At 41.6% G+C, this 25,544-nt stretch overlaps 1 protein-coding gene across 1 annotated transcript; it reads left to right on the forward strand.

The window, feature by feature from the left end:
- The first annotated feature begins 1,653 nt into the window (after positions 1–1,653).
- On the forward strand, positions 1,654–19,540 carry map3k3 (mitogen-activated protein kinase kinase kinase 3). Its single transcript, XM_056402231.1, has 17 exons — positions 1,654–1,851; positions 5,477–5,548; positions 6,111–6,232; positions 7,552–7,592; positions 8,029–8,128; positions 8,608–8,721; positions 8,909–9,029; positions 9,844–9,977; positions 10,340–10,413; positions 10,618–10,685; positions 11,139–11,234; positions 11,392–11,553; positions 12,154–12,302; positions 13,487–13,618; positions 14,366–14,495; positions 14,659–14,836; positions 16,209–19,540. The coding sequence occupies exons 2-17, from the start codon at positions 5,545–5,547 to the stop codon at positions 16,435–16,437; spliced, it is 1,854 nt and encodes a 617-aa protein (XP_056258206.1). The 5' UTR covers positions 1,654–1,851; positions 5,477–5,544; the 3' UTR covers positions 16,438–19,540.
- Positions 19,541–25,544: the final 6,004 nt, after the last annotated feature.

Genomic DNA, 25,544 nt, shown 5'->3' on the forward strand with positions numbered 1-25,544 from the left:
TCCCTGTTTTTTTTCCATCAATAGTTTAAGTACATTGCGCTCACAGTATTTGAGGACTTTCATTGAAGTAACATTTTTCATTCCGGACTTTTACTTCTAAGGGTGTATTTATATGCATTTATTGTATAATTGCCACTTTTACTTAATCTGTCCAATTATCTGGATACTTCGTCCACCACTAGTGACATGTAGGCCTAATGAAGTTGAGAAAAAGTGAAAAATACTCACGTAATATATACAGTAATGAAGAATTGCATTTAAATCCAGTTAGTAAATGTACTTGTATACATTTCACCATTAGTGGGATTAAAGGGGCTTCTTGACTATGACTAACTGCCAAAAAGCAGTGTTTGGATGCGGAGACAGCCGATTAAGGGCTGAAATTCCGATTTTCCGGCAGTTTGGAATGCGGCATCAGTCTGATCTACGTCACTGCTGGTCCGCCCCTTTAATAATATTGGGCGCGCTCTCGTGGGAAGACTTCCACCGAGTAACAGCGCGTTCCCGCGGCTGCACGGCGCTAATTTGGATAGTTTAGTAATCAGAAATCCCCCTGGGAATAAATCCATGTCCTTACGTACGTTTGGACGACGGAGAGTCAAGCATTTGGAAAACATGGATACAACCTTGGAGTACAGTTTTCATGACTTGTTGGAAGCATAAAAGCGGGTTCCGGTGGCGATATTTTTCTGTCAGGAAGTTTGACGTATTCGGTTAAAGATTATTTCTTGCTTTGTTTTGGTAGGTGAAAGTTGTGGACTGTGGTTGGTTATAGACTTCGTGCGACAACTCTGTGACTGCGACGCTGATAAAAGACTGTTCTCTTGACATAAAAGTTTGGTTTTCATGTGAATGCTCCAGGAACCGTAGTTTAAGAGTCTGACGCTGTGCGAAGTCTAAACATCGTTGGAGTTTATCCAACTTCGCGTCACATAACGAATCAACTTTCTTTGTGTAACAAACCTACATAGGTAGTGATTATTTTCTGCAAATGTCATTTTGGTCGTCTTTTCCTGCAAGTCTGAATTATGTCGCTCTCTGAATCAAATTCCTCTGTACTTTTGTTATAGGTCAGACATAGGCCTTTCGTATATGATTATGTTTAGATCCGAACTCATGTTGCAATGCGATGCAGTTATATCCAGTGCAATTATAAAAGTAAAGATCTTTCCAGCCTAGAATATTTTGGTCTCAAACCTGGCAACACAGAGGGAAAATCTGCAAACTTAGCAGGAAGAGAGGCCATCAAAATCACGGAAATCGTACGGTCTTTTCCTCTGGCGACCTGTTACTCATAAATGGATTTCATACAAGCCATACGGTTATTGTTACACCTTGTTTGGTAGTTTTCTGGTCACATTTAACACTGTTATTGGATACATCTCTGTGTCCCACGAGCCTGAAGCGCTGACGTCTAACGTGACTTCTGAAAATGTTTTGGAAATTTGAGTTTTCCAAAGACCCGAGGCTGCAGCGGAGCAGAAGTTTGTCTTTGTGCCACAGCTGGAGCGGTCTGATGTAGGCTTTTCCATCGGAACATTTTCTGTGCAGAACTCACAGCTGTTTGATGTGACCCTGTTTGTTTTCACAACCTGGAAGTATCCGTTTGTGTGTTTGCTCCAACTTTCCGTTGAAGAAGACGAGTCCCCGTTACCTGGGGGGGTCAGCCCCGCCATGGTGGCCTCAAACACACACACACTCACCGGTGTGTCGGTCTGACTGAGGACACCGATGGGCATGAGCAACGGGTGGACCGACTGCGTCATCTCTGCCGCGAGACACCGGTGACCGGAGTCGGCTCCCTGCGGGATAAGCCTGGTCCTGTCCTTACCGAGGTCGTCAAGGCGACAGGTGAGGATGTGAGCTGTGCACGTGACAGGCATGACAGGCATATGATGAGTGAATTGTGCTGCATTCGTGTCATATCGAAAAAGTAAGCCTTCTGCTTGAAAACAGCTGGAGCCAGGATGTTTTTTTAAATACTGGGGTCATGAGTCCAAATCTCCCAGTGCAACAGATGTACACAAACAAAGTATGCAAAATACTTTTAGGGAGGCAAAAAAATAATTTCTCAACATAAAGGTTTATATTCAGTTGACAGTTTAACAGGCTAGTAAATCATAAATAAATCTAAATCATCCCTGCATGAAAGTTAGAGGCAAATGTTTTTACTGAAATTGTTGTAGAGAGGTGTTGATTCAACTAATACATTAGATAATTTTGTCGGTTGTAGTTTGTGGTGTTGTTGAACTGTATTACGTAATACATATTGGTGTTTCTGTTATTTAGTCTACCCTCAGTGATACAAACAGGGTGGTCAAAATAATAAAAGCACTCGTCCTTATAAAGCAATACAGTTCATGAGCACCATAAACTGGAAATTCAAAAATGACCATGAAGTTGCATCAACCCCCCTTTTTGAAACAGTTTCAACACAAACTAAACATTATAACTATCATGGAGGATGAGTTATTGCAGGACTATTGTATTAGATGGCATTCGTTTTAGCTCTCTGTGCCTTATAAACTACCAACTGAGTGTATAATTCAGATGGGGAATACTGGATCCTTTATTTATTTATTTTTTCTGACCTTAAAGTGGTCAGATTTGAATAGAACAGATTGAAGTATGGGTCACAGAAGGTCCTCGTTGTCTTTTATCTTTCTTTATCTGAACATGCAGTATAAGCAGCATTTCCAAAACTCACACTGAGTATGCATGTTGTGATTGAACATTTGTCTTATTTGTCTTTTGCTTATCTTTCAAAATTTTTTTTGAATGTATCTGTATGCATTTAGACACTACAAAGGCACATTTGAAACTTTAGCCAAGGCAAGTCCTAGCAGCTTGTTGAGATTGCAGTAATATTTAAATGTGGTGGGTTACCCTGAATCCAAAGCACATGTGCACCTGAAACAGGAGAGACATCAGGCCGGGGGATTTTGCTATGAAGCCCTCAGGCCAGATGCATCACTGGCCAGAGACAGAGTGAGGACTGTGGCTGGGAAAAACAGCCTCAGACTAAACACCTCTCAAAGCAGACAGAGAGGAGAGGGGGGAGGAAAATCCATGTAAATCCTGCAAGTCCTGGAAATGTGATACAAGGAAAATAAAGCGGGCACAGCTGACTGGACTGGTAGAGCGCAACCTCCTTCTACATTGAATTCTCCACATTCCACTTGGGAGGTAATTAAAATCAGCAGAAGCAGGAGAGAGAAGAGGGTAGTTGGGGGATTTGACATAGAGGTTAGTTGGTGTGTTGTTTACTACCCGTTGAGATACACAATTTAAGCTTACACGGTGCTGGATCCAGCACCAGATCCTGTTTCCGCAGGACCGGAGAACATTTCGATAGAGAGGAGATGGTGGTTCTGTGTTACCTGAAGTGACTGTATATTCATGCAGCTACTGGGGGAACTGCACACCTCATAAACTCCATGCTATTTCATGCCATAAGCATGAAGCTCACAGGGTTGAAGGACAAAAGTCTTTGGCACTTACTCCGCTGGCAGGGGAACATGCAAGCGGCGGAAGCTTGAAAGCAACGTGGCAACGCTCTGCCGACCACAGACGGACGTGCCCGACATTCCTGTGGGTGATTATTACCCAGAAATCCACTGGGTCAGTGAGTTGCCTCAGGTGCTGATGGTGCCCATTTCATGCACAGAAGTAGTTTCCCGCTCTCTTTGCTGATCTTCTCACTGTGTAAATCAAAACCTCAGACAACTGCAGCCTCCTCTGGAGGCTCCATCCTCAGACACTTTTCATACCAGTGTCTGGTATTGTTTGTTGTCCTGTTTTCTTTGTCATAGTCATACACTAGTCACTGGTTCTCTAGGCATACCAAGTTCCTAACCACACAGCTCTGTAGATTGATTGACCTGCTACAATGTATTTCTGAGCAAAGTAAAGCACAAGTCAAGGTGAAGGACTTGCTATGTTTACATCTTTCTCTTTTCCATGATTTTTGAACCTGTCATGGGAAATAATTGACCAGTGGTTTCTGCTAGAGGCTAATCTTGTATGAAAGTGACATAATTTGCCCTATCAATGCTACTCAGACAGATAAACACATACATGTAATTGTTTAATCATTCTCTGTGGCTTATGGTCAGACTAAATTTTTAATTATCATCCTGGCATGATTAAAACATATGCTGTGCCCTAACAGTGATAGTTATAGTAGAGGATCAAGCAATCCGATTCACCAGAACAATATCTGTGCCGATATTGATCTTGTTAAGCGGATCAAATATCGTCCATGTGTGACAGATCCACGCTGTATTCAGTTTGTTTGTCAAAGTTCCTGTCTTCAAGTTACCGTACATAAAAAGGTTTTTCCAAGGAGCGTTATGTGTTTTTATAGGTTTTAAATGTTTGAAAAAGAGGGCACTGGTGTCGGATCAAATTCTGTATCAGCAGATACCTGAGTTAAGGAACTGGAATAAGGATGATAAAGTCAGATCAGTGCATCCCTGCGTCGCTGATTTGATTAGTAAGTGATTGGGTTTTGTTCCCAGTTCTACGCTTTTGTTAAAAGTAAAGTCAGTCATATCTACTTTACCAAGAAATATTCATCCATAATCTAATGTATTTGTGAAAACTAAATTCATGTTAAAAGATCTCAAAGTTACAAGAACAAAAAGTCAAAAAGTCCTGTTTTGTTCGTCTTGGTTGAATTAGTTTAAATTCCTCGGTTTATTGGTACAAATTTGAGGGAAACCCTCTCCATTGAAGGAAATGCCTCAGTTTATAATGCTGTTGACGCCTTGAACGGGGCAGATAATATTGCCCGGTTAACATCAACAATGGAGTTATAACACAGCTGAGTTCGGTTTCTGCAGCTCGTGCAATCAGAGAAGTTTAAAGCTGGTAGATATTTAAAATGGCAGAAAAAAACATTCTTCTCGTATGAACTGTGCCAGACTGATCTCTGCCAGTGTAGCTGGAGTTTCAGCCGTTTTCAATTGTCATTCTTTCTCATGGGCAAAAAACGCACACAACACACATTCTCACATGCACTGCATTCACTCAGGCCTTCAGTCAGAAAAACCTTCAGGTCTGCAAGGAATCAAACATGAAAAAAGGCTTGTGCTTTAAATGAAAATGAGGTTCTCTGTTTAACGTCACATTAAAACATGATATTGTGTAATTCAATTACAGAGATACCATGTAGTAAGGGCACAGCCTCTTTGTCATGCCAGCCTTCATCCAAACACTGCAGTTCATACTGTGATTCTTTTTTTTCTGATGACTCTCATGTTTCCCACTAAGGTGACTTTTTATGGACTGAGGTATTTCCATACTGACAGGTTTTGTGAGACTAGCTGATAACCTTGGTCATGTCATCTCCTGTCTGACTCAGAGAGTCACATTCTGATGCTCTGTCTCCAAGCAGCAAAATATTAACAAGAACAATGCCAGCCTCAGTTATTACAAGCTTATTACTAATTGGTTTCTGTTTTCATCACTACAGGCCGTGGCACAGCAGACACAAGTTTTCTGAAGACTGGCTTTGTAGACCACGTACGCAACGTCGCCACAATGAGTGAGTCTTCTAAACCCTGATGTTAGGCAGACATTTAGTGCACGGTTTCCTTGCAGCGTGAGATAAAAACAGACACACACACACACACACACACACACTCACACCAAACACCATCCCTGAGGCCAAAGCCTGTGCGAGCTGCTGCTGCTCCAGACGCTGTCGAGTGAAGGATTGGTTTTCAGTGTTGTGGAGATGGGGGTCTGGTTCTCTCCGCTGCCCTGGGGCCGTGTGATGTCTGTCCAAGCTACACAAGGAGAATATTTTCTCTTCGTGACTTCGTCCAGCCCAGGCAGAGCTCGCCTTGAAATCAAACGTGGGAATAGGCATATCAAAAACACTGCAGTCCTTTCCTGACTCTAATGCCATGTCACAGGATAGTCTCAATATGGCTGTAGTTAAAGATGACTAATTGTCTCCACACACCTTTTTATTACAGAGCTAAGTGCGAAGGGCTCGTATCTCTATCTCTTTCTCTCTTCCTGTCATACATACACACTCACACCATCCATTTTCCAAACTGCACTCTAATCGTGTATTTTTCCCAACTTGTTATCCTCTCCAGATGAGAGACAGGCTCTCCACTCCATAATGAAGGACCTGGTTGCCCTTCAGATGACGCGGCGCCAGCCTGTGTTGTCATATGACAACAGCAAACCCAAGACACCGGCTCAGACCAACAGACAGGTACAGAACCAACCAGTGCATCACAATTTAGCTCTAAAGAAAGAATGGCTGATTTCTAGATGGCTTAGAAGATAAAGCTAATTTAAAGTTGTCTTTATGAACCAGGATTTGAACCCTGGTTTCACATAAGGTAGAAAACTTAGTGATAAGACTCAGTGACAATCAAGACCTACCTCAGTGTAGAGCCTTGATTGTCACAGAGTCTTGGTCTTCTCCATGTAAATACAGTATGAAAGTTAAGTTTAAAAACAACTGAAGTGGTTTCAGAAGTGTAGTTGTGAAGAGGTGAAAGATCCTGAAAGATCTCAGGTTCAACCCCACAGATGTCTCTCCATGAGCCTTGTGTTTTGTTGAAGTGTCCCTCAGCAATATAGGAGTGTCTGCTGACCGTCAAAATAAAAGCTTAAATAAAAGTCCTGAATAGAAATGTGATAAACGTAGCTGGCTTCTGTCCACAGCACAAATCTTCAACTCTCCATTTAAACACAGCTGTAAATTCGACAGCCTTTAAGTTGTGACCTGTATGAATGAGTCATGAGGTTCTCAAATGCTGACAGAGTATTTCTTTATCTTCATGACTATGGGTGTGTCAGCCATAGAATATTTTATTATTGACAACTGGTATAATAAAACACCATGTAACTGGGTATCACCCACTCAGGTATATTCTCATTGCTTATAGTATTATAGCTGGACCACACAGTTACCTCATTTAGCATAATGACAGATGATTTTGAGAAGTAACCACCCACAACTATGGTTCTCATTCAGCTGAAATAGATTAAATCCAGTTATTTTCAACTGCTTCTCTAAAAATATATTCTGCTTGTGTGGAAAAGTGGCCAGTAGACCACCCACCCTCGTATATGACCAGTATCATTGAGCTGCAGCTGCAGAGAATAACCAATGCAGACAACTCATGGACAAGGTAAAACCAGGGATGACCCCCCCCCCCTTCCTGGGAAGATAGTCTCCACCATTTTCCCAACTCAATAACGTAGTTTGCATTTGTTATGAGAGGATGTGGGTTTTCAGAAGTGATGATGCAACGAAAAAAGTACAAAGTGATGTGTTTTTCCATTAAACAATCTTTGTGTAAGACCCACAGGGGAAGACATCACATATGCAAGTTGGGCTTAAAGTACTGCAGCTCCCACTAGTCAAACTATTTGAGTTGTGTTCTTTTGGAAAAAACACTTATCTGACAGTTATGTTTATGGTAAAATAATTCAAATATCAGCCCAGTCTTTCTCGTGTGATGAACTCTGATGACCTCCTTTGTCCACCTCTTGAACTTCCTGTTTCTGCTTTGCCCCCAGGACGATGTCAGGATAAAGTTTGAGTTCTCGGGAGAGAGAAGGTAAGTTTATTTTGGGCTTTATTTGCATGCATGCTGTGTGTGTTGTGAAGGTATTCTACATACATGTATACATCCATATGCAAGTGAGAGTGAGCATAAACAATCCCCAAACACACTCTCTCACATGCTGCTCTTGTCACATGTTCCAGTTCATGAGAAAGAGCACATCTCAGAGTCCAACACTCACTCCAGCACTTAATTCAGACTGGTATGTGAGCTGGATAATATGAGGAAAGGACTGTGGTTAGCCTGTGGCTGCCAGTACAAACCACAGATATGCAAGGTGTACTTAGAGGAATCTGCACTCATTAAACACAGCAGCCTGTGTGTATTTTGCTTGCACGTGTGCAAGTGACTCAAAAGCAGTTTCCCTAGCAGCCAGTTCATCTCTCTCATAGTCTATGGATCTGTGTGATTTTTCTGTTTTGATGTGTAGGATCCTGATGTTCGGGCGGCCTGTGCAGTTCGAGGAAATCCAGCAGAAAGTTAAGAGTGTCTTTGGGCAGCAGTTAGACCTGCATTATATGAACAACGAGGTAAAGTGAAGACTCTCCCCACTCACTCAGCTCTCTCTCTGTCTTAGACACTTATTGTTTATTGTGTATGTGTGCAAACATGTCAGTTATTGATTATAATTTTTATTTTATCATTTTCTCTGTTAATCAGTGAACTGTTTATCCTATGAGATGGCTAATAAAATGTAGGGATTAAATAGATTTTGCGTTGTAAAACTGTAAACACTGTTAATTGTTCCAATTTCCTTCAACCCAAGACAACAGTCTAAATGATGTCAATCAATTAAGAAAATAGCTGCTGATTAATCAACTAATTAAGCTCCACAGACATTTCTGACCATGTTTGTGTGTACATATATGCTTTCTGTGTGTTTCCGTATCTGATGTATCGACAGAACATTTGTGCAGCCGTCGTATGCTTGTGAACCCTGGTTTGTGTTTGTTTACATGTATTGTTGATTTTGTGTGAGTGTTAATGTGATTGTCTTGTTTCCTGGCAGTTGTCCATCCCTCTGCGAGGTCAGGACGACCTGGACAAGGCGATCGACCTGCTGGACCGAAGCTCCAACATGAAGAGTATCAGGATCCTGCTGCTCACTCAGGAGCACAGCAATGTGAGACACACACACACAGGGCGTGCATTTACAGCGTACCATTTCTTCATCACAGAGCCATATTGTGAAAAAAATCAAGGTTCCTCATTTATTTCCATTACTGGATTGCTGACATGGAGCCGTGGTTTCATCACGTGTTGTGGTCGTGTTTAAACCTCTTGTCGTCCTCTCCTGTCTCCACCTCTAGGCCTCCTCCCCCTCCCACCATGCGCCATGTAAACAGGTGAGGATCAAGTCCTCCCAGTCCACAGGAGACGTCAGCACGGTGTACCAAGCCGCTGAGCCCAGAGGGCGCCACCTATCAACCGGTACATATCTTCAACTGCAATTCAAAGTCCTCTCTAATCTTATCTGCAACATGCAACAACATGGCTCACACACTGTGTCCAAGTAGGAAAAGTAAAAGTTCTTAGAAGCCTCAATGTTCTGTAAATATTCATCTATGAGTAGCTGTCATGTCATTGTGCCTCTGCCGCTTCTTTTTTGCTACCTCAATTTCCCTTTCTGTCGCCTTCGCTCTCTCTGGCTGTTCTTTCTTTGGCTTCCCCTTCTAGCAATGGGTCCTCTTCCTTTTCCTGTTCACCATCACTAGACGATGCCTGCTGGACAGCAGCCAATCAGATTATGGAGCTCTATTAGTGTGGTGGACCAGTGGCCTGGTTTAGGATCTTTTTTTTTTTTCCTCTGGAGCAGGGGGTCACAGTGGCTGCAGAGCGGCTTGAGATCTGGACTTCATAACAGCAGCAGCCCCTAAACACTAAACCCAGTTCTCAGCTGTTAAATCAGAATGCCTTTCATGACGACCGTATCACAAAAGCTGTTGCGTGGGTGTGTGTTTGAGTTGCATGAGTGTTGTCTACTAACTACTGCATGGCTGCTTTTGTTCTGTCGGCGCTCCCTGGAAAAAATTGAAAATAAATCTGAACACAGAAGAAAACATTATGCAAAGTAGCATTTACCACATTGCCATTTAATCAACTGATGTACCTGAAGCATATTGTTGCTGACACTTTCATACACTTTCCAGTCCTCAGGCCTGTAAAGTCCAAAAATTGTTTTAAATTCCTATTTTTTGTATATCTAATCTTTTCCTTTATGCTCATAACTGCTGTCTAATCCCAGGTTCTCAGAACACGGGGCGTAGCTCACCGCCTCCTGGCTATGTGCCTGAGCGCCAGCAGAGGATCGCCCGCCAAGGCTCTTACACCAGCATAAACAGTGAGGGGGAGTTCATCCCTGAGACCAGCGATCAGTGTGTGAGTCAGAGCTTCACAGTTAATGGGGAAAATCCAATGCTTGTGGTGTGTTTGTGAACTCAGACTATTAAGATTTGTTCACATAAGCAACTCAGCTCCAACAGCTTGAATCAAGACCTTTTCTGATTTCTGAAGTTGTTTTGCTCATTAAAAATGTTATGAGCACTGGAAGTATCTTGGCTGTTGTTCTGGGATTTTGGATACATTTTTGTGAATGATTAAGGTTATGAAGAAGCAGAATTAATCTCCAGAATTAAAAAGCTTATTTAGTAATATTGGGTTCATGCTCCAAAAAGTTTCTTCTTCTTTACACAAAGCACATGCGCACACTCTTCATCCATTTTCCATTATGCCCTACACAGGTGCTGGATCCCTGGAGCAGTGCAGAGAACTCAGTCTCTGGAAGTTGTCAGTCTCTGGACAGCAACTCAGACAGGTGAAGAACAAATCCTGCCTGCACAGGAACTCATTACGTGTTTTATTTTTCCATCACATCTTTGCAATCAGTGGTTGCTTTTTCCGTTTATTTTCAAAACCCAAAAAACTGTTTGATGTAAATACCCAAATACAGTCTGATGACATGGCAGTTGTACTTCGAGAGCATCTGTCACACTTCTTTCCTCCTTGTCTTCTCTCACAGCCCCTCGCTGAGGAAGTCTCGCATGCACAGAGCCAAAAGTTACCCTGATAACCGTCAGGAGTGCTCAGGTGAGAGCAGTCACAAGAAAAGATGCTTCCCACACCCTTCAAGTTTCCCAGTAATGATGCGAGAACATTGCGTTAATGCAGCACTTTTACATCACCACGCTCAGATTTCTGTAACACCACTAGGACACCATGGAAGATTTCTACGTTGGCTGCAATTTGTGAGAAATGAATTCCTGGTGGCCATTCCTGTAAAAAACCGAGGTTACAACATAACTGATTTGATAAAGAATCCACTCTTTATAGTCAGTGTTTTCTTGTAGTGACCACAGAACTTATACAAATTGTGTTGACCAGCTGAAAGCTTATGTATTTGCAAGTTAAGTATAAGCTGTAAGGGAGACTAATAGAGTCGCTCACATGAATGCTGTATAACTCAGTATGCAGATGAGCTAAACTGTGGTTGAATCACAGAATAATCCTGCTGACCTTTGACTTGTGGATATTTGCTTTCAGACAGGGAGAATCATGTGTATGACAGGGTAGCGGGAAAGGGAGGCACCTATCCTCGTAGGTACCATGTCTCCCTGCATCATAAGGACCACAGTGAAGGTGAGATGTCTCCATTCTCTCTCTCTCTCTCTCTCTCTCTCTCTCTCTCTCTCTCTCTCTCTCTCTCTCTCTCTCTCTCTCTCTCTCTCTCTCTCTCTCTCTCTCTCTCTCTCATGTGGCATTAAACTCAGCCAGCCTCTTTCTCGATCTCCCCCAGGGCGTCGAACATTTCCACGGATCCGTCGCCCCCAGGGAAACCTGTTCACCCTCGTGCCTTCACGCCGGTCACTCAATGGCAGCGAGGAGAGTCTGGGCAGCTGGCAGCTAGTCGACGCCCAGGGCAGGCTCCGCCCTCAGGATCGCTCTGTTGCCCATAAGTGTGAGTGTTGATTTTAGAAAACACACTTCACTATTTAGGATAACATGAACTCTTAAGAGATAAATAGATGATGCTTTGCAGGGTTCAAGGGCCAAAACCAATGCTGGTGTTTTTTTAATTGAAGTGTCTGATAATCAGCTACCACCAGATTTCACTTTTAGCAGGATGAAAAAAAAAGTATTAAAAAGGGTGGGTCAGTAAAGTTTGTGAAAGAAACCCAGAGCAGTAAATATTAAAAGTAAAAATGACCATGTAAGCTACTGTGCCTCATTAAAAATGCACATCAACTCAGGTTAAAGGATAAGGACTTACTGTGTCCTGGGACATGTTCAGCCTAGCTAAAGCCGGGAAGCTGGGAGAAACTTAGCTTGTGACCAATGTGTGTTGAAGGGTAAAAGTGAAAATATTTCCTTTGTAATTCTGTAATGTTTTTTTTTTTTTTTTACTTTTTCATGTTACTTTTTCACTTTTTCATCTCTTTCCTGTCATATGTAAGGCATGTTGTATATTTCATGTAAAGCATAAATGAACGTGTGTGTGTGTGTGTGTGTGTGTGTGTGTGTGTGTGTGTGTGTGTGTTTTGTTTTTTGTTTTTCTCAGCTCCCAGCGCTCCAGTGACGTGGCGGCGCGGGAAGCTCCTGGGCCAGGGAGCGTTTGGACGGGTTTACCTGTGTTACGATGTCGACACTGGGAGAGAGCTGGCTGCCAAGCAAGTCCACTTTGATCCTGACAGTCCAGAGACCAGTAAGGTGAGAGTCTAACTAGTTACCATCACATAGAGAGTCCAGTTATCCTTGTTTTCACAGAGACAGCATATGCAGTTTCTCTTTTTGATTCCCTGCTTCATTTATATAAAAATATTTATTGCTCACACCACGTACACAACGTTTACCTCTTGTCAGGAAATGGCATCTATCATTGCCTCACTATTTTGACAGTATGACTCATGTCTTGAAACTTTGCAGTGAGATATTAAACATTACTTCGTTGATTAATAACAAATCACCAAGAAATACCTCATCGGTTGTGCATGTTTATCTGTTCAGGCCATTATGCTGGAATGCAGGTAGTTTGTATTAACTGACTGAGCCTGGGATTAATGAATTAACCGTGTTAAACGAAACATCTTTGCCTCAGTTTTAGGTCAGGAGTTAAAACCATAAACTTTATTTTATCCTCTGACACGGAAAACGGCATAATCAATGTGCAGGAAAAAAATTCACTAATTCATAACAAGTAGAATTGTATTGAAGAGGTTATCTTTACTCCCTCCACCCCCTCTTCCCCATTTTAATGTCTTTTCCTGTCCGCCACAGAGAAAACATGCACTGTCACTTCCTGTATCTGTGTCAGAGCCAAGTGTTGTGGTGGTAGTGGAGGGTGACAGGTCAGCGTTGCCATGGCCTTCCATCACCCCTTCACACACACACTCCTCTCCCACCCCCAGATGTGAATCAGTTGTTTCTTTTAAACCAGCTTCTGTTCTGGGACTTTGGGATTACTTTGTGTGTCTCTGACTTCCCCCTCTCTCCCCCTCTCTCCCCCTCTCTCTGCTTCTCTCTGCCTCTCTCTGCCTCTCTGTGCCTCTCTCTGTTGTTGCCTCACTCTCTGAAGTAAACACAGGAACTTCTTTTGGGGAACTGAACTGTTGGCTTTTATTTACTCTCTGCTTTAGGTTTCACTTTTGGCAGACTCCACACACAGTCATAAATGACTGTTTGTCATCCCTGTGTTTATGGTTACATTTGTTTGTCATCAGTGGTAACAGATACGAGAGAGCCTGCAGGGATTAGACATATTTGAAACATGTATTTTGTTTGCAAATGAAAACAGATGCACTGTTCAAACATGACAGCTTTCATATTTAATCTCTGAGCTGTTGCGTTTGAATGTTCAGTGTGTAATTTCCTTGCATCTCGATGTGTCTGTGCAGGAGGTCAGCGCTCTGGAGTGTGAAATCCAGTTGCTGAAAAATCTGCATCACGAGCGCATCGTTCAGTACTACGGCTGTCTGAGGGATCACAATGAGAAGACCCTCACTATTTTCATGGAGTACATGCCGGGGGTGAGTCCCAGCAGCTCTCATGTCACAGGGTCAACCGGGGCTCAGAACAAATGGTTGAAATCTAAAAATCAATTCCCTCAAGCTAACATTTCCTATGACTTAATGTTTTAACATAAAAGGATTTTAGGTGTTCAGAAAAGTGTTTCCTGTGTTCTCCCTGAAATTATTCATAAGTTTTAAAGAGGAGAAACACTTCTGGCTCTTCCCAGCAACAGGAACTTCCAGGAATAATTTAAGGAATTGATGAATTTCACACGAACTGCATTTCAGTTTAGTTCCTAGGCCAAAGTTACAGTGTGTAGCCAACTTCTGTACTTGTCTATAAATAGCAACATAAAGAGACCATTATACTAATACAGTAAAAAACCTAGAAAAAAAGACTCAGCACTTTGTTAAACCAGTAGTCAGCTGGTTTCCCTGGAGTTCATGGATAACTAATCATAGAGCAGATCATTGCTGCTTTGTCTCTGCCTTTCTGGCATCAGTTTACGTGTCATACAAATGTGTTAAACTGATTACAGCTCTTCAGATGTTGTGGAAACACAAACACAAGTGTGTGAAATTTTACTCCCTGATTTAGTTTTTCAGTTTTGCTCCCAGGATCACAGACCTCTTTCAGTTTCCAGATTTTAGGCCAGCTCCTTTACTCCCTGTGTCTGTGGTTTGTGGTTTTTAAACAAGCATGTCTTCACAGTCCGTTAGTTGTTGCACTGTCATCTCAAAGCGTGTTTGCTTTCTTTATATCAGGGATCGGTCAAGGACCAGCTGAAAGCCTATGGCGCCCTGACAGAAAATGTGACCCGGAAGTACACGAGACAGATCCTGGAGGGCATGTCCTATCTGCACAGCAACATGATCGTACACAGGGACATCAAAGGTAGTCCTGTTTAACTACACAGGCCCGAGCAGTATACTGTTTAAACAGCAGATAAATGTTTAGACAGTGTTTTGGTATGGAGATGTTTGGGTCTTAACCATCTGTGGTAGATGATAGCTGAGATAAAATATTTACGTGTCCCATGTGTGACTCTGGCTCTCAGGTGCCAACATCCTGCGGGATTCAGCGGGCAACGTGAAGCTCGGAGATTTCGGTGCCAGCAAGAGGCTTCAGACCATCTGCATGTCTGGCACCGGCATCCGCTCGGTGACCGGCACCCCCTACTGGATGAGCCCGGAGGTGATCAGTGGCGAGGGCTACGGCAGGAAGGCTGATGTCTGGTAATACACAGCAGTTTCATTTAAACTTTGATCCCAGTTCATCATACAACTGCATAGATGTCTGGCTTCATCTATATTACTATTGGTTGTTTCTAAATTGAAATTATTGCTAGTAGTTTTCTACATTTTAATCCAGTCTGAATTGATTTACAAAACCAGGGTGCAAATGATTATATTTTTGGCCTCTTTAGCAAATAGGTTTTTTTGATAATAAGAAGCTGATGTATACTGAGTTTGAGTGACAGGAAGGATGCATGCCTTAATTGCCTTTTTAAAAGCTGTGGAGCAGATTTCACAAATTTATCAATGAGGACATATGTACAAAAAAGATATAAATTTAATGTTTTTTTAATCGCTGTTTATTGCATTGTTTAAGTGATGAGCATACAAAAAAAACAACATATACAAACGCCCCCGCCCCCCCACATACAAAATAAGTAAATATTTGAATAAGATAAAATAAAAATACAGCAAGTAAAATATATTTTACAATATAAAAATAGGGGGGGAAAGGATATAAGTTCAGGAGAGACTATCAGATATAAATGGATTCTTAACGGGATTTAGAAGGTGACAAATGTGCTACTCTGAGAATCTACTGCCACAAACAATGAAGCATGTGTTACTGCAAGGGAATGTAATACCTGATCATGCTGCTGGAGTGAAACTAGACAACTGTGACTGACATGCACAAACACAGACATCATGGCTTTTCATACTTTAAGTACAAGCAACGTCCTGATAGGAAGTGTGTTTTTACCAACTGCTTTAACTCTCTCAGTAAAAATACTTCAGTTCGAAGCAGGGAAAAAGGATACGTACATGCACTGACTGGGTAGAAATACCTCCATTCAGCAAGATGGTTGTGAATAGGATCCCAGGAGCTGACGGGACGAGACATGTGGATGTTTGAAAGAAGAGAAAACGCCAACTTATTACTCTTAAAGAGACAGAAGCGCAGTGATCTTTTTAATAAAGTGTGGAGCCCGCTGTATGTATCCCGGTACCTACCACACTCTCCCACACAGTGTAGTCAACATTCTCTTATGCAATCTGATTGGACGGTGACCCCAGGCTCAGTGATGTGATTGGCTGAAGGCCAGTCAGACAGGTCGTAACAGAGGTTGGTATGTTCCAGGTTCTCAGCCCGGGCTGGAGGGGGAGTAATGCTGCCAGGAGGGCTTGTACCTCCCCAAACAGGTGGAGGAGGCCCTGTGCAGACAGCAAGTGTGAAAGTTTCCATTCAAAACATTCCTTCAAAGCTTTAGTGTCGAGTAGCTGAGACATGATATGTGGTGTTTGTTTCAGCTTGTAATGTGACTCAACCTACAGATTAAACTGAAGCCAACCTAATCATGCATGTCTTTTACAGGAGCCTTGGTTGTACAGTGGTGGAGATGCTGACAGAAAAGCCTCCCTGGGCTGAATATGAGGCCATGGCAGCCATATTCAAGATCGCCACCCAGCCCACAAACCCACTGTTACCCTCGCACACCTCTGACCAGGCACGGGACTTTATCCGGTGCATTTTTGTGGAGGCCAAACACAGGCCGAGTGCTGAGGAGCTGCTCAGACATCCCTTCTCGCAGATTCTGTGCTGAAACCTGCCTGGTTTCTGAACTTTAACCACAGAGCGGCACAGTAGCCTCAGCAGTATCTGTAGCTTCCACAACAGAAGACCGGACGTCGAACTGGCCTGGATGTCAGTGTTAAACCCACTGACCTTCAGCCACCGTGCAGATGCTTCAAGGGAAGAGTCCGAGTCCACTCACACAAATCCAAAGAAGCGACAGTTTGACAGCTGCAGTCAACGCAGTGCTTTGAAGACCAATGCTCATACAGCAGTCACCACCAGGGGGAAACAAAACACAGGTTAAGTATCTGGTGGGGTGTTCATCTCTGTCAGATACAAACACATAGATGCGCCGCACTCCAGCATCATTGAGTCAGAGCTCATGCACCGGTTGTGTCTTTATAAAGTATTAACTCCTGTGTTTACATTCACTTGTTGGGCAGTTTTGAGAAATGCCAGGAAGCTCCAAGTGTTTGACTTTTAAATATTTAGCTGAGCAACATTTTAAAGCTACAGCAGGCCTAAAGCTCAAGTTTGCTCAGTGGATGTTGAACTCCACTGGTGCACTACAGTGTTAATTGGACAAGTTGTTCTCTCTCTTTTTTTCCCAACTTTGGCAACTTTTGCAACTTGCAACTACTTCCTGTTTCTGTTCCTGCTTTGGAACAAAGAAAACTCCACCCTTACAGTTGTAACTCTGTTAAAAGCTATTTAAGCTACCTGAGATGCACTTTGCATCTCTGGCTGCATGTGTGTGTAGTCTCAGTAAAACACAGATGGAGTGATATCACGTGGAGTTACGTGTAGAGTAGCTACACTGGAGTTTAATGGAAAAAAATAATGTTCAGCTATAGAAAGCTTCAGTAGTGAATGAGCTGATTCATGTTTTGGTTTCATCCCCTCAGAAGACAAAGGACATTGTTTAGCAATCCAAGCCAAAAACACAAACTTCTCCACTGTCAGTGGTCTCAATAGACCATAATGCACTGCAGCTGCTAGCTCCAGTCTGTGGCTCTCATGTGTAGTCTTACCATTACAGGTACAGATCTAAGTATTTGTTTCTTTGAAAGATAATTACAAAGCGATCTTTGAAAAGCTCAGGTTGTGTTTGACAACACTTACCAGTGCTCTGAAGGTATTTCAAGAATTCTTCAAGATTTTTTTTTTAACCATCTGGATGAAAAAATATTCTGTCTGGTGGATGATTAAAGAAAAATAAGAGAGGGAGATTTTTTAACACGCTTCTTAAGTTGCAACTGTTTTTCTTTTTCAGGTAACTAGAAATGATACACACACATCCTCGCTCTTTTTGTACAACACAAGAAAAATATGAACACATTATGTATAAATTAGGAAAAGACATGTCATTTCCATCCGTCATCTTTCCTTTGGATCAGAAAACAGTCGCAACCTGGAAAACAGGTTAAAATCTTTGTAATTGTGCAGCAAAGATAATATTTTTTCCTGGCAATTTTCAAAAATTGCCAGCAATTTATTTTTCAGTGAAACAGGTGCTTCACACTGTGACTTGAATGTAATAGTAATGAATGAGAGGCACAAACTGGGGCTGTGCAGCTATTATACCTCTTCATCTTTCTCCAAAGAAAATAAAACTCTCTCCACTGTCACTATCATGAGTGCAGTTTTTCCTAATATGTTAAAGTAACCAGATAAGTCTGGAGCTGCTTTAATGCATTTTGGAAAAGAATCAGTGCAATTCAGTACAGCATAAAGCATGAGGATGTCATGTAATAGTAAGAGGAACTGAGTGTGGATTTTTCCTCTTTAAAGTGACCTTCCTCTGTCTTGTTCGACCTGTTGCTTCAGTGTGACTTATCCTTCTGCCTGCCATCTTTCTCCTGCAGCTTCTCTGCATCACAAGTGTTCTCAGCCTACAAAATGCCAAAAAGGGACACATAAAGGACTATGGTATGGACATGGTATCAGTTATTTGTGAGAGGGAAGCAGACAGTGCTTTTTATGGTCAGAAAAAAGTACAAATTAAAGTCTTTAATATGTGACTTTTGTTGCCTTCGCCTAAGATCATACTGTCCATGTGTGTCTCGCCCAAACATCCCTGACGGAGAAGCCTTAAGGATCAATTTTGAATCAGATGCACTTTTATGTGAAATGAATGTTTTGTTCTCTTTACCAAATTTGATTTAGTTTTTTGTTTTTTGTTTTTTGTTTTTTTACTTCAAATGTGAAAAAAAAAGAATTTGTTTCACTTTTATTTATATCCCCATGTCCATTCCAATTAGATTTTATAAGCAAATATATATGTAAAAATATATTTTTTATATTTAGACTGTGTCAAATCGAATGATACTTTCAGGACATAGTGTCGTTAAAAGTAAATTGTTGAAAGCAGCTGGTTTTGCAGACATTACAGAATTGGGGTTTATAAATGAAAAATGGATGGAAAACGAACTCTGGCGGCCTGGTTCTTGTTCCAGCTCAAAAAAAAAAATTCCACGCATCCTTAGCTATACATTTAGATGACAGTATTACCTGACAGGTTATGGAAACTCTGCATCATTTGGCCATAGAACTTTGAACATCTATGAGGTTTCATGAATGAAACCTTTAAAGGATTAATTTACAAAAGAAACTGCTGGGAATATTTTTGTGTGTGATCTCAGTGCTATTAAAACATAATTAAAGGGTGTGTGTGAGCCAAAGACGAGCAGGAGTGGAGCCAGTGCTGGATGTCAGAGTTCGCTCTTCAACCCAGACGACGACTTTGTTTATCCCAGGGTTCAGACAACGAGTCCAGTATTAAATGATTTTCAGGGCGCAGGGCTTGCTGCTGCCTTAATGCTAATACAACAATATTTCTGTGGGCTGCTACACGCTAAAGGCAGCTAGAATATGTTCAGTGTGGAAAAAGATGTGGTTCCAAGAAAAAGGGCCCTGGGATAAGCAAATGAAATCAAACTAGTTGGTAGAAATCTGTATATATAAATGTATGATTATGTATCATGACAGGACTTGCAGTGCAAAGTCTAATTGTATCAGATTTATTTTACAGCAAAAAAAGAATAGTATGTTAAATGACAGTGTGTGTATATATATATATATATTATATATATATATATATATATATACACACACACACACACACACACACACACGCACACACACACACACACAAATGGCATGGCCTCTCTTCAAAACAAATAAATTGTTTTTAAGAATCATGTCCGATTGTTTTTTTGTTAGTGTGTTTACATGCGTAGGAGGACAGTTCTGGCTTGTCCAGACTGAGGGAGTCCAGTAAATGAAAGGACACAGGAGGCTGAGCTCATTGTTGGCCGTAGGAAGCTACTTGATTAATGCACTCGTTTTTCCTCTTTCTCTCTCATTTTGTTTCTTCCTCTCTTTTTGCTCTGTCGCTCTTCTCATGATGAAAAACAGGAGGCAGACAGGAAGAGGAGATTTCTGCAACCGTGTCTGGCTGTGAGATGTGAGAACAGATTGTGTGGAACAAAGGGCCTTTTTCTTGCAATGGTGTGACACAGAGATGCATTGCTTTTGACATGTTGGATTTATATTCCCTCAATGAATTGATTCACTTTAGTTTGCCCTCTTTTTATGCCTCCATGCCAGCAACGGCCACAGCCGGAGGCATTATGTTTTCAGGTTGACTGTCCATCCATCCCATTCTTGTGTATGCCGTATCTCACTAACACCCTGTGCGAATTTCTTCAAATTTGGTACAAATGATTTTTTTGGGACTCAAGGATGAACTGATTTTGTTTTGGTGGTCAAAGGTCAAAGGTCAAGGCCATGGTGACCTCAAAATCTAGTGAACACAATATATCAGGAACCCCCGGAGAGAATTACATTACATCTGGCACAAACATTTACTTGGATTCAAGGATGAACTGATTCGAATTTGGGCAAAGGTCAAGGTCACTGTGACCTCACAAAACACTTTTTTGATCATAACTCAAGACTACATACGTAAATATGACAATTTAACACCGGCTACTACTATAAAATTATGATGCTCAAAGGTCAAAGGTCAACTTCACTGTGATGTTATTCAAAGCTGTAACTCAGGAAGCAGAGATTGAGATCCATATTTCCTGCAACTTGACTGGTCGGCGGACGCAGAAAACAGCAAGGTGGTAATTCTAGTTTTTCAGTGGTAACATGGAAAAGTTAAAGACCTGATAACATGGTTATAGTGGATAATACTTTCCTTGTATTTTGCTTCTCAAATTCATCTAAACTTTGTCTAAGTTAACTCAAAGCACTACTCTGCCGAGGTACAGCCTCACCAAGCTGCTATGACTTTTGCCTCTGAGTCTTGTTAAGTGAAACTCTCTGATTTCTGGCATATGATCAGTCACATTTAAAGATTTGATGGCCAGTAGTATGAGTATCAATAATCAAACAGCTATGTGGATTGAATAGTTTACGGCCTGGGTTTGTATCTCTGCAAGCTGTGCTTATTATGGGATGTATTTGTGTGGTATGCAGATCTGTCTGTGTGGTATATTTGGGCCCCCAGCATTCCTGCTGACAGGCAGACTGGAGCTTCGGGCCTGAACCGGCTCTCCACTGGCCCTCTTTGTGGCTGCACTCTGTTTGGACCTAGTGGTGCTGAGTCATATAGCCGGCCTGTCTGTTCCAGTTAAGCCCCCTGATTTTCATCACAGCCCATTCCCATGAGTCCTTGCTGCTTCACTACCACCCAAGCATTCAGCTGTGTTGTTTGTGCATGTGATGTCTCTCACCTGTGTTGTTCAGAAAGTCAGCACCTGTGACAAAGGAAGTATTCAGATCCTTTAGTAAGTAAAACCAGCAATACCATGCACTGTAAAAAACAAAACTCCATTACATGTAAAAGTCCTGCATTGAGACATGTTATTTAAGTAAAAATACACTAATATTATCAAATCCACTCAAAGGCCCTTTACTCCCGCACAGGTGTTTTCACTTATTCTTTGTAATTAGAGTAGAATTAGATTGGGACGATGCTAGACTCATGCGAGGTCACCAAACTTCATTGTGTAACCTCTCCCACCTTAAGAGGTGCAGCAGGAGGGTCAGACATCTGGCAAATAAGTGAAAACAGCAGTGTGAGTGCACCATTAAAGAAAAAAGTGGCATGAAATTAAAATTCAGTACATGCACAAATATGTACCTGCACCTGAGTAGATACAGCTTAGGTACATCCAACAACTGGTTTGCACAAATGAGCTCCAAAATGCCAAGTGCTATGCATTGTGCTATTATTTGTAAACATTACTTTACAAACTCAAAATCATTTGGACCCTAATTTCAGCCTATATAGGTGTCGGGGGATGAGTGTTGCACATTCAGTAATTGTATTGTCAGAACCAGACTCCGATGAGGAGTCCGTTGCACACCGAAATCGGCGATTAGCAGACGTATCAGAACGGTTGGCGTAGTTAGCATCTTTTATTTGTTTGTTGTTTGTTTATATTGTCGCAACTGGCGGTAGCTGTCACAGTGTTAGTGGTTGTGTTAATGCAAACTCTCGCTCTCAGTACGGACAAGGTTTCAGGTTTATTTTGCTCCGCCCCTCGTCCCCACAGGTTGACGGGATTGGTTCCTTAGGTATGTTACGTATGAATCCCTGGCTGTCTGAATCTGCTTTTATGAGACTGTCATTGGTTCATGCAGTTGTGAGGTGGAAATTCGCAGTCATAGTGTTGACTGCTTATTTCACTCATGATACGTCACATCATATGGACAAACTTGATTTTGTCTTTAACAAGAGAGAAGTGAGATATCCTGAGACGACTTTTACTCAGGCATAATAAGTTGGGGTGGACCAAGACTGCTGAGAACGTTTGAGGAAGAAGGTTTAACTTTCGATAAATGTTGTTTTCTAACGGTCACGTGGATCATTTGGATTATTTCGGTGATGATCAGGGACTAAGCACCACCAGCCAAACAAGTAATTATTTCCAAAACTCCACTTTTTTTTTTTTTTATTAAATCATGCAGTTTCCAAAATCATTTTCACACATACCAATAAAGTGGTGATCGTTTCAATATTGGATACCAGACAACGTCGTCTGTGTTTCAAGAAAACCTGCAACACTTTCTCTCTAAATGTTGATCACTTCAAGCTTTTTGGCATCATGTTTTTGTGAAAGTGTCCTTTCTCCTGCTTCCTTTGTTCTGTCTGTTTTTACTCCTCCAACAGTGCAATTTGTAGATACTCTTGCAAATGAAAAGTAACACAGTGGCTGAAAATAATCCTGTTTCTTTTAGTACAGGCCTTAGGAGTAAACTTTGAGATGTGTTTCAGAAAGCCAATGTTAAAACCAAGAGTTATTGTTCTTGATTAAGGCCTGCCCCTCGTTTAATTTACACCCTGTCCAGGAGAGACATCCTTGATGTAGTGACGAAGGTGGAGCTGAAACAGTATTTCCAGCTCGTTGGTCAGGATTCACTTTGGTATGTGGCCATGTACATTCATCCATCAGCAGGGTTGAAGGATGGTAGCGGAGAGGTTCACACTGGGGATTCTGGGAGTAAAATGCCAGAGCACAAAGCGAGCGTTGAGTTTTACTCTGTCAAACGTTTAGCTGGCAGCCATGATGCCTTGGCCTGAGATCAGTCTGGGTCCAGAAAGCATTAAGATTCTGCCCCGCACCCCTTTCCCCTGTAAGTCCAGCAAATGAGAGGGTCTCCTCATGTTCGACACATGAATCAGCTGTTTGACTTGGCCCTCCTCTGACTCCAGCAGCAGGGAGGGTTGGAGAGGGAGAGGTCTGGACCGCCCCTCTCCCCTCTCTCTCCGTGTGGATGTTTAATCTTCAGGACATATTACCTCAGTGACCAGATCTGAGGCAACGGCCGTGATTGTCTGAAAAATCCAGAGGGCCCTAAACAATTAGTGTCACCTTAATGATGCAACCTTGCCATTAATCCTTAGAGACGGAGCCTTTTAAATCAACAAATCTCTGCCAGACTTACAGTGTGCCATCTTGTTTAACCTCTATTAACCGAGACCAATTGGAATTCAAGACACTGTGTTGTTGTTTTCTTCTTCAAAAGCAACAACACTCAGAAGCCAGATAGTAGAGTCACCCAGGGCTTTATTCACTGCCTCCCAGTACCACCGGTTTCCACTCCCTGTGATTTGATGACCCAGTAACAAAGAGGACCTTTATATCCTGCTGCTGTTGTGATTTCACTACCTGTAGCAACAAGGCAGTTAAATGACTGTGCCAGTGTTTCTGCACATTTTAATTCCAAATAATGTAGGAATTAAACTTTACATTTTTGCTGGAAACTTTTCAAATGCATGTTGTAGCTACAGTTGTGGAGTTTCCTGCCGTTTCCCACTAACAGGCAACCATTGATTTCCATTCATATCTGGAAAGCTTTATGTTTCATAATCCATCACAGTGACTGTTACATCTGGTTTATTTCTGGTCAAAGTTACATTTATTGTTCCTTGTGAAATACATTGGAAAAAATTGATCCCAAAACACAAAAGGATGGTTTGCAACATTATTAAGTGTGATGTAAAGTTTATGGAGCCTGACAAATAAATAGGAACACTGAGTTGAAAAATAAAATGAGCTAGATAAATAGATAGAATACAATAGAGGAGTAATTTTATCAACTGATTTGAGGTTTGAGGAATTGATTAGAGGATAAAGGAAAAGTATAAAGGTGTATATTTATTTTTACATCAATTTTTATTATATAACAGTTAATATTTATTGATGTTTTTAGCAATATTTTTTTAGCTCCATAAAAGTAAACATTCTTCGAGTGAATAAGCTAAATGTGAAGTAAAGCACAGTGTCTTTAAGAATATAATTGTTGTGACGGCAGTTATGTCGAAGGACTTTTCATTTTTCATTCTTGTCTTCAGGGAAGAACACTTGCAGACAGACGGTCACAATCTCATCTCCACAAGTCACATCATCTTCAAAAAGAAGTCGGAGAAAGATCAGCTGAAGTGCTCTGACGTAGCCGGCCCTGCCGTCGTCAAGGTAATGGATGAAAATGGTTTTGTAATGCAGCCTCTGTTAGTCCTCCTAGAGTTCAGATTAGGTCTGAACCCCCACCTCCCTCCACAGAACCCACTCTCCCCCGCCTCTACCATCCATCTGTCTTTGGAGCCAATAAGATGTCTAATCACCCAAACATAGTGAACACCCCAGAGTCCTTCAGTCTCGCTGGAGTCTTGGCTACTTTCTAGTTCTGCTATAGTAGAAGTGTGCATGTGCTCCTGCTGCATCATGGTCAAACAAATGTACAAATGAGTACATAAACACATAAACGTGTCTTGTCCACAGAGTACAGCCGACTTCCTGGTTATAAAATCGTGTATATGATCCACATTTCGTAACTGTTGTTGCTTACATTGTATAAATCAGTGTGAGCCTGCTGTATCTATTTCATATGAGCAGCCTCACATTTATCTTGTGAATCAACTGCACAAAGTACAGCTTCACTACTACAAGCTACATGTTTTCACAGTCTAACTTTTGAGGTAATGCCAGTTGCCTACTGTGACCATGGTGTATGGAAAGTGTTCCCAAATAATAAACTAAATATGGAATAATACTATGTGGGATTTGGATCCATGAACCACAATGTCTGGGCTACAATTACCTGGGGATCATTTTCGCATCTCTCTTTCATTTCCTGTCAGCTCACTACTCTTTCTGTTAAAGCCTTAAAATGTCCCCCCCAATATACTTGGCATATGACATAATTCCTTGGAAATGAATTGACTCTCATCTGTTTATTTGACCAAAACAGTAATACTGACAGATGTGATTTTAATTAAAGATTAAACAAATTTTATGATAAATTATTCCCGTTAGAGTAAGCAGGTATTTATTGAACGATCATAAGCTGTTACGTCCTTGTTATGTAACTGTGTCATGCACTGTGATCCAAAGAGGAGCGACAACAGCTCTGAGGTTTTGTCTTACATGTTGTTTTTGTCCCCTCACACAGTGGGACCCAAAGTACTTTTATTAAATCCTGCAGGTTTATGTGTTGGACTCTATATCCTACATGTGCCACATTTAATATCTTACTCTTTATCTGAGTATTATTCATCCGCGTATCTCTCAATCTGCTGGTACTTTCTCTGATTAGAGTGAAGATCTCTTTGTTCGA

This window comes from Seriola aureovittata, chromosome 17, assembly GCF_021018895.1.
Source record: "Seriola aureovittata isolate HTS-2021-v1 ecotype China chromosome 17, ASM2101889v1, whole genome shotgun sequence".
Lineage (NCBI taxonomy): Eukaryota > Metazoa > Chordata > Actinopteri > Carangiformes > Carangidae > Seriola > Seriola aureovittata.

Bases quoted from the DNA above. Each gene is read 5' to 3' on its own strand.
- map3k3 (XM_056402231.1), top strand. The intron at 12,303-13,486 runs GTGAGAGTCTAA...GTGTCTGTGCAG, and splicing joins ACAGTCCAGAGACCAGTAAG to GAGGTCAGCGCTCTGGAGTG. The intron at 14,837-16,208 runs GTAATACACAGC...TGTCTTTTACAG, and splicing joins GGCAGGAAGGCTGATGTCTG to GAGCCTTGGTTGTACAGTGG.